Genomic DNA, 10,253 nt, shown 5'->3' on the forward strand with positions numbered 1-10,253 from the left:
AAACTTCATCTGACTGTCAAACAATGTGTTGGATAATGGCATGACACTGGGGGAAAACAAACTCCCATTCAAAGTATTTTTCTGTGTCGCTTGCAGGATTTGGTTGGAAATGCACAGTTTATTAAAATAACTCAACTGGCACCACTTTTGCTGGTCTTCTGCTTCTGCAAATTACGCTAAAGTCCAATGTGTATTCTCCCTGGTGATACTGTACACTGTACTGTGACAGTACCAGTCCCACAATCCTGTTAGTAATTTGGTGAATTCTCAGACACGACCAGAACACCAGCAGGCAGCAGTGTGGAGTAGTGGTTAGGGCTCTGGACTCTTGACCGGAGGGTTGTGGGTTCAATCCCCAGTGGGGGACACTGCTGTTGTACCCTTGAGCAAGGTACTTTACCTAGATTGCTCCAGTAAAAACCCAACTGTATAAATGGGTATGTAAAATAATGTGATATCTGTATAATGTGAAATAATGTGATATCTTGTAACAATTGTAAGTCGCCCTGGATAAGGGCGTCTGCTAAGAAATAAATAATAATAATCTTTAAATTGCCTCAAATGCCAAAAGAGAAGGATGCTGCATTCTCATGAAGACTAAACCCATGGCATCAATCTGATTGGTGGTAGTGTAGGAGATTATGAAATATGTTCTCTTTGAAATTGTACACTGGGTCAATGTTTCACAGAGGAGGAGGAGTCTCTCAACTTGACCTCCTGTCACCATTGCTCTATATAATGGCAAAGCCCGCTTTGATTACTATCAGCGTTTTATGTAGGGTTTCCTGTTGTATGACTGCTAGATCTTGAAATTAATCTGGCGGTTACCTATCTTAATGTTTTATCAAATGAATCTACAAGTTTCAAGAACTACGTTGTCAGCAACAAAGCCCTTGCAAAACGTTTTGCAAATACAGAACACGTCAAGACTCGAGTCCGAGATCAAATCCAAAGGGCTGTGTGTCATTCTTCACTCCTTTCACGCCTGCTCAAAGAGTGCTTCAAAGTTCTTACGTTAGATATAATCACGTTTTAAAAGCTTCGTAAATCTACAACATCTATCTAATCTATTACAGTACATCCAGAAAAGACCCTAGTGCCTTGCAAATGAAAGGGTGTGAAAACAATGAAAGCTAATAGGAAACACACAGACCATTGTTATTGAGGATACAGCCATTCAAACAGGGCTTTGCAGTTGCAGTATGATTTTATATAGATACATTTGTTTAGTGGACAAGGTAGACTCCGTCTCCATTTTAATAAGACAGTAGTTGGCATGTACTGTAGACTAGAGAAGAAGCAGAAAAAGCCTGTAGGTGTCATTTTTTTTTTTATTCATTTTGAAAATAGATAATGGAACTGAACTACATTACCACATAACACACAGATCATTCCTTATGACAGTACTGTGTCATTTTGCTACAGTATACATACAGTGCTGTTATCAGCAACTTTAAACCTGTTGTTTGGTCTGCACACAGAAAGGTTACACTGTACTGTACTGTATTTGCATGTTTCAGTAAGACAGCGTTTACATAGCCAAGCGTACCATACTTCACGTTTGTTTGTTTTTCTGCCCACATACTCACACATTACTTTCTGCAATGTCTGTTCGCAGGCATTTTTCACAACGGTTCTGCATCAAATGAATACTGTAATTTGCATATAACTTTACTAATTCCTCTGAGATTTCTGCATTATTCAAACCACACTTATCAGGGTGTTTTGTTAATCTAGACAGTGGCTGATCTAACTGTTGTTGTCCAAAAACTCTGCTCTGTCACGCTCCTCTTGGTCATATCAGTGGTACAGACCACATGCTTTTGACAGTGGCTTTGTAATTGGGACACAGTGGTATTCAGTGATTCTCTCAATAAACTTCCATTGCAGGTGGCGTCCAGTAAATTGAAACCATTTCAGTGCCACATTCTTTTAAACTCTGTATAGACACAATCTTAATAATGCTATGCATTGATGAACATATTGATGATACAGACCACTCACTTTCACACAGTGCCTTTACAATATGTGCAGTATTCTATGATTCTCTCAATAACGGCCCATTACAGGTGGTGTCGTAGAATTAACCGTTTCACTGCCACCTCTGAACATATCAATAACACAATCTTTATCATATTTCTACGTAACTTTGTCTTTACAAACCATACCATCTGATAGGACATGCTCTTTAGATTATTCTACCAGGAATGCTTTGTTTTTGTTCACAAAACTCCCATTTCTAGTCTTGCCCCAATGGCTACAAGGTTGTTTCTACTGTCAAGTATTCTGGTTACTGCCACGCTGTGTCCAGTTAATTCACTCCTCCTTCATGTCATTACATGAAATAGTAGAAACTTTACGTAATACAGTATATATTCATTGATGCATTATATAAGGGCATGATAGTATGTGGTATTAGATGAGTATAATAATGAATATACTGCACCACAAAGGTTTACGGCATAGACAAAACAGTGTGACAAACTCAACAATGGGGATTAATGATTGTCATTTCATTCAAGAGTTTCAAAGCAAATTTTCACTGAATAATTAAAAATCAACTCCTCATTACTAAGCGGTGAACATATTTAATTCACTTGGACAAACACGGTAATTAGCAGCCTGATTTTGTTAATGTTTTTTTTGTAAATTGATGATTTAAAATTTCCGAGTAGAAAGTGCAATCCTCCAACATTTATTGAAGACAGATGGCAATGCCTCTTAAAGAAATGAGCAGCTGCAGCTACTTTATTTTATAACAGCAGCACATGTTTTTAAATGACCAAAAAGTACTCCATATATAGATATATAATGACATTATCTGGGAATTCTTGAAAAATACCAAGTTTTGCACTTTTGTTTGTAATTTATTTATTTTTGACATTGTCATTGACACTTACTGACAAAATAAAAAATACATGAGCTGTATTTCCCCTAGGCAGTGAGAAACTAAACACAACACACATAATAAAAACATCATAGCATTGATTCTTGTTGAATATGTGCCAAACCCCTGGTGTAACACAACATACAGGACCAGAGAGTGTTTACAAAGTCAACTCCTTGTAGGGCTACTCATTTCAAAGATGTTAGGCTAAGCAAAGTTAGAGTTGTGCTGGGCATTCTGACATGGCATGCTTCCAAAAAAGCCTTTCCAAAAGTAATTGTTTGTAATGCAACTAGTAAAACTAAATGTGTACGAAAGATCATAAATGAGAATGAACCACCTGTTAAACTGAAAGCATTAATAGCTGAATGAAGCAAAACCAGAGGTTCGGCAGGTTTCATTTTTGATGGTTTAAAATCGTATCATTATAATAGGCGTTAAGACGCTATGATAATAATAGACGTTATGATAGTGAGGCTCGACAAAATGCTTGTCAAAGGGAAAGAGGAAAAAAAGGGGAGATATCTGAAAAGTTTACACACACCTTACGTAAACAGCTGTAGCAACACATGGGAACATGTAACACAATCAAATAAAAGGTCCTTATGTACCCTTTAACTCGCCTATCCCAGGGTTCGTTCTTATCCTGAAGTGTCATTTTCCTACAGTAAGTAACAAACGGAGACTCTGTTACTAGGGTTTTATTGTTAGTTATAGAGGATTGAATATTAAAAAAAAACCTTTAGAAACTAATTGACAGATTAAAAGAGTGTAATAGTTTCCTTTTTCTAGGCCCTGGAACAAACAGCATTTTAAATATCTGACTAATTCTTTCACAGTTCAGTTTTATTATCAGTCACTAACCTCTAGGCCTATGTCAAAAAGTCCAGTATACCGTTTACACACGGCAAATCTGATGATAACAACTCCTAGTTTTCAACTCTTTATTTGAATATATGCCTCAGCACTTTTGTATATTTTGACTAAATTGTTCCCTATGTTATTCTGGATCATCAAACAGGTATTAATAACAATTACTGTACATTTAATAATGTATAGAATAAAGTTAACACACACAAGTACCTATTCTATCACATTAAGCATACAAAATTACAAGTTTTACAAGTCATTAAATGAATGCAATTCAGTCAAACTTTAACACCTACAGTTAAGATAATGAAATATTGTAATTAAACATACCATATACCAAACTTTGAAAATCTTCACAGAATACAATTCAGTACAACTTTGACACATTCCAGAACTTTAGGAATCATTAAACTTCAGAATTTCTGTAAAATGTTTCTATGCTTGCTGTTAAGGCATTATAATAACGTGAAATTGAAATGAATAAAATAAAAGTTCTTAGCTGCTCAATAACATAGACAGGATCTCCAGCCCTTACTGACGAAATAGAAGAAAAATCAAGAACGGAGTGACTGTTTTAATTTGCTTAACTGCAATAATTTAAAGCACACAATGCCCCAGCTAAGTTGTTGGTGGTCTGATTAAACATTGGATAACAGACTCTCTGCTTTACTTAATTGAACCAATTATTTTCTTAACTGGTGAACACTAACTTTTTCCAGGTGTTTAGCCATTGATTATTTAGATTTCCAGAAAGCCTGTAGGATTGTATCTCCAGAACCTGGGAGAGATTATTGACCATTTCGAGTTTCTATTGCAGATGGGTACTACTGTATCTGTTTTGTTGCTGTTGTTATGCTGGTTGATAGTGTCACCAACTGTGACAGGTACAGCTGTTATAAAAACTTCCTCTTTCATTCTGTATATTTTTTTACAATAATGATATACCAGTAATTGCTCTGCTGTTTTTACAATAAGTAATGCATACCTATGTCATTATTATTCAACTGCAGTTCCAAATAAACATTGCTGCTGTTAGACACAAGTGCAGATTTGTGTGTCATTTGGCAAGATCAGCGATTGCACTGTGAGTGGAAAGTTTTGAAACGGTTCCACTAATGCTTCACACAAACAGTGCTAATCAGCACTGACTGTTGAATGGTGCTTGAGGAGGTAAATGAGAGTAATGATAGGGTTTATGTTGTTGTTTTTTTATTATTTGGCACTTACTTTTAAAACCAGGGTACTGCGCTATGCCACAAAAATACCTTCAAATTGATCCCCAAAGCTAACAATATAGTATCTAAGTTTGTCTTCATCTTATTGTTTGCTTAGTAACTTTTTTTGTAAATGCCTTAGAATTGAGGAAGTATACTTCTGCCTAACCAACTTGCATGGTGGCTTCTGGATGTACAATAACTCAGAGTGCCCACTGTGTCAAAGGTCCTAACCCAAGAGGAGGCAGCTGTCAGGGTTTGGGGTTTATTATCCCTGGCTGATAAAGCAAATCCCTGGCAACAACATGGAGGCTCTGTATGGATTTATGCCACATTTCAAACTTTTATTTTAGAGAACTGTTATTCCTTGTGATTCTTAAGCAGTAATTATCAAGAACTGGGAGATATACAGAGGTATAGTACCTGTCTGTCTGTCTGTATATGTACATACAATATATCATGCTACACCAGTGGTCCTCAGAGTAATCTGGGCACAGGCATAAATTGATCTTACTTGGCTGTTTGCGGGCACGCTGACTATTGCATAGGTTCTTATCTTAAACACTGCCTTCCCGCGACATATATATATATATATATATAAAGTTTGGCAAATTTGTCAACTCTACTCTGTTTTAAAGATCGCTCATCTCCAGTACAATTATTCAGAGAAAGTGGATTCGTAACTAGATCTACTATGGGGTTTCCCTTGTCTGGTGAAATTTAAAAATATATAGAGAGAAAATTAAATTCTAAATACGCCTTTGCTCACGAATGATGGACAGCTGTCAGATATTTCACTTTCCCATTGGCTACTCACTCGCCTTCAGTTTTCATGCAGAATACCGTGAACGGCCTCTGCTTGCTTATGATTGGACAGCTGCGTAAAACTGGGCAGATATTTGACTCTCCTATTGGTTAAACTTACTATCAGTACCTTCAACTGAAACACACAGTTTATGTCCCACCTAGATAATTTATGATTGGGCTACCGCAGAGAAAATGCAGATATTCAATTGGTTGTTCGTACAGCAGAGGCCTTTCAGGAAAAAAATATATATATATGTTGAGTACGTACAAGCACAGCATAAGCGAGCAGCACTATCAACAGACTGCTGTGACGCTTTTGTTGGAAAACATGTTTAAAGCTTTATTTTCCCACACTACGACCCGCCAGAAATGTGTTCACCTCCCATAATTTAAGAACAGCTGCCGTGGGCACGATGGCCTGGCTTTGCGGGCACCACTTTGAGGACCACTGTGTTACACTAACATTTTTACAAACAGTTGCAATTCTGATGAAGTACATGTTGATCACAGCTTTATAAAAACATGTTTCCACACAAGTGAATTTAAATATTGATTTACTCAACACTTTATTTGTCATTATTTGAAAGACACATGGCCAAAAGCATATTAAAATTATATTTAAAAAAAAACATTAGCAGCTGTCTCTGTATTTTACATAATGTTGTTAAGATCTAGTTGTTATATTGGATAATGGTCCAGTCCCACTCTGACACGTTTTTATAGTTGTGAAAAAATGAAATTAACATTCCTTTTGGTTTTATGAGAAAATGAGTTTTAACACTATTCTAAGGCCCATCTGCAGCTCATCCAGTGTCCCTGCATCATGTTAGAGTGTTCTGTGCTGAAGTGACACCTCTCAGATGAGATGGTAAACTGTGCTTCAGTCTGCCATTGGTGCATTAACAGCCATTGCCTCACAAGTTTAATTTAAATATAGTGTAGTTCTCAACTACTGCAAATGGGAGTTGACAACCCTGGAAAAAAAATGATGCAGGACGATAAAAAAAACAAAGGAAAGGGCACAGTTTGTTGGAGTTGGTTGCAGTGGACTTGTTTAATAGTTTCTTTGATGATACGCAGTTGGGAAATATAGAATAAATCAAGCAGACCATGGGGTTGTTCCAGCTTCTAACAACATAAAACAATTGCAAATTAACCAATGCAAAATTGAGAATGTACTTACTGTAGACACCTAGTGGCCAAATACTGAAATTGCACTTTTATCCTATGGGGAGAACTACCTGGTGGGAGTCCTTACTAACACCACCTTTAAATTCATAACATTGCTTTTTCACGGAGACCAATCCAATAACAAGCGCTTTATCGAAGTGTCAGGTAATAAATTCAAAGATTACTATCCTATAACTCTTTTCAGATTCCCCACAATGTGCAAGCTCATCCTGTTCTATATTACCAGTTTCTTTTGCAGACATTATTTTAAATTATCACGTAATTTTAAAACTGGAATACATGTGCTGCTTCAGTATGGGCTATTTAAAAAAATACATACGGACAAATATTACTTTATCCCTTATTATTTATTTATTTATTTATTTATTTATTTATTTATTCATTTATTCGCAGACGCCCTTATCCAGGGCGACTTACAGTCGTAAGCAAAAATACATTTCAAGAATCACAGTACAAGTATTAATATAATTGAGCAAGATAAAATACAATCACTTCGGTTCTAGCAAGTACAAGTATATGCCAAAATACGATTCAACTGAGCAAATGGATCCATGCAGACTGACTACATTATTATTTTCTCTGTTTTCTAAAACCACGTGCAGGAATGAAGGTCAGAGTTTGCACATGTGCAGTACGCTATCGGAATAAGTTTTCCGAAAAGTGTGTTTACATGATATATATTTTGTTCGTTTTCGGAATTGAATAGGAAATTTCTAGGTGCTGTTTTCCGAAAACTGACCTAAGGAATATTCCGAGACATTTTCCGAAAACTGTGTTTACATGACTTTTGATATCGGAATTAGTTTTCGGAAAACTTATCAGAATTCTTATGCTCATGTAAACGCACTGAATGTCATTAATGTGCTGCTGTCGGAAAGGACAGCCCTGAGGTTGGCAGCCCCCACAGTGTATCATCAGGATAGCTGCTGCACTGTAAAAACACTCCTGCAGTCCTGTCAAACGCATCTTTCTAGTTTCTGGATAGCTGGAATAGAAGTGTGTGTGTGTGTGTGTGTGTGTGTGTGTGTGCCTACTGTAAGTGCATAGGGTGAAATTCTTTGTGGAAGGGTGGTGGGCAATTCCTCAGGGTCCTTGTGGCCGCCTGCGCCTCCCCCGTCAGCTGTGGCAGGAGGTAGCTAGCCCAATGCTCTCGGGCCCATCTGGCAGAGATCGCTATAGCCTCGAACACCCCCAGGTATGCGTCCGGCCGATCGTCTACTGTCATTTTTGTTGCCCGCTGTAGCATTGGGTCGGACGCAGCAGCTCTTACACTCCCCTGCCTTACCTCAGTCAGGGTTTGGCGCAAGAGGTCCATCATAGCGGCAAATTGCTGCAGGTCCATTCTGCCTCTCTGCTCTTGCACTGCTTTGTGTGGGCAGTGGCAGTGAATCCCAGTTCTCTGTCACCATGTGTGGAAGGGTGGTGGGCAATTCACTGACACAAGGGAGACAGAAGTTTTATTTGAAAACACTGCACTGGTGCCCAGTTTTATTATGTTGGATATTTTTCTTTTAGCCCGCAGAGGGCGCTGTTGTTCGTGGCCTGAGTACCGGCAACGGTAAACAGGACCACAGAAATACTAGGTAAACAGCTAAAAGCTGGCGCACTCACAGGTGCTCAAAATAATAATGAAAACAAAAGGCTAAATGAAAAGGGAAAATAAAACACAGTAATAAAACTACAAAATAAAGGTGCTGCTTACCCAGTGCCCCCACTGCCGCTAAGCCGGTCAGCTCGGGATCTCCGTCCTACGCTGTTATGCACTGTACACTGGGGTGGCCAAGGTTCCCCTATCACTACACACGTCCCCTCGGTTACGTAACAATATATTTTAATAAATGGTTTATTTATTGCTGGCTGTCTTCCTCAGCCATGCTTTCCTGTTTTGGTCGCTCACTCCAACCACTGGCGTTCTTGCCTGGTCTATGTTTATACTGGCCTTCTCAGCCAGCATCTCTGTGTATTCCCATTCACGGCCACCCGAATGCATAACCAAGCGCAGTACTTATGGGCCGAGCAATCCCCCAAGGCCCGCCTCTCAGCCACTCAGAGAGAGGGAAAGCCAACACACCCTATTCCCCACCTCTCTGTGTCACTGCCGTGACTGACAGGCCAATCTACGAGGCTGCTGCCTCTTCCTGCAGTACCACGCATGCGCCAGATAGTGAAAAATAAGCTTTTTTTCACTGTAAGCAATCTTTTTTGTAAGCTGTTTTTTTACTGTGTAAGGCTTAAAAGTGATCCTATTGAAGTTTAAATGTTAAATAAATTTATACTGTACTTCAAAGCAGGTGTTTAAAATAGGTTGTCCTGAAGATGCCCCTGTTTATCGTACAAGGCATTTTAAGATTCAGATCCTGTTTTGTTTGTTGCCTTGCACTTTTTCTTTCTCCTACTTGTGGTCTTGGTTCGGTAAACAGGAGTTACAGTGCTCTCACATACAGCAGCAATTTTTCTAAGGACTTAAGACACTAATCCCACATCATTTCAGTCTTGTCCTATCAATCAAAAGCTGATAACTGCCCCTCCTTGCTCTCCCACAGTATCAATCTGGGTGCCAGCCTGTGACATCTGCATCTAAAAAAATACTGAGACACAATAATAAATGCAGAACGACTAAAGAGATGCATTTGTTGCCCTTCTTAAATCTCTCATCTGAGTTGTTCCACTTTCATGGAATTGAAACAGACACATTGAGAAGAAGCCAGATGGGAATCCAAAGTCAGAAATGTTACATGAAATGCATGCCTTCATCATTTTGGCTACATTTGACTGACTTTTTTTCACACATTTAGATTTAGATCAGGCTTTCGCTTTAACCTTTACAGTACCTATTTTAATGATTAAAAACCTGCATAAAAATACACTTAAGACTGCCTGTCTATAGTGATCAGCCTGATAGAAAGACGTTCACTGAGTACTGGGCTATAGCTTAATGGAATACAGTTTTTTCCTAATGCTTTTGGCTGTTATAAAAATGAGGGTTTTAAATGAGTTGTAAAAAAACGGTCTATCTTTTGTGTTCCAAACAGATCAACGAATTGAGTCACGTTCAGATCCCAGTTATGTTGATGCCAGACGACTTCAAAGCCTATTCGAAGATAAAGGTGGATAATCACCTTTTCAATAAGTAAGTACAGTAAATAGCTTGATATTATACTGCCTTTTTCTTCTAATAGCTGTAGCAAAATATCTTGTATTGATCATGTATTTTGCAACAGCTGATGATATTTCTCACAAGCTTGAACCTTTTGTCATAATATGCTGCGTTTATTGACCGATGA

At 38.2% G+C, this 10,253-nt stretch overlaps 1 protein-coding gene across 2 annotated transcripts in view; it reads left to right on the forward strand.

Annotated features, from left to right (window-relative positions):
- The window catches only part of LOC117394975 (phosphatidylinositol 5-phosphate 4-kinase type-2 alpha), an 89,059-nt gene that overhangs the window by 39,611 nt on the left and 39,195 nt on the right, over positions 1-10,253 (forward strand). For both annotated transcript variants that reach the window (XR_009323580.1, XM_059019844.1), the window contains exon 2: positions 10,002-10,099. Coding sequence is in view for 1 of the 2 variants with exons in the window: in XM_059019844.1 (XP_058875827.1) it covers positions 10,002-10,099 (98 nt within the window). In the remaining variant the exon portion in view is untranslated. The remainder of the gene's footprint in view (positions 1-10,001; positions 10,100-10,253) is intronic.

Source organism: Acipenser ruthenus, chromosome 3 (genome assembly GCF_902713425.1).
Source record: "Acipenser ruthenus chromosome 3, fAciRut3.2 maternal haplotype, whole genome shotgun sequence".
Classification (NCBI taxonomy): domain Eukaryota; kingdom Metazoa; phylum Chordata; class Actinopteri; order Acipenseriformes; family Acipenseridae; genus Acipenser; species Acipenser ruthenus.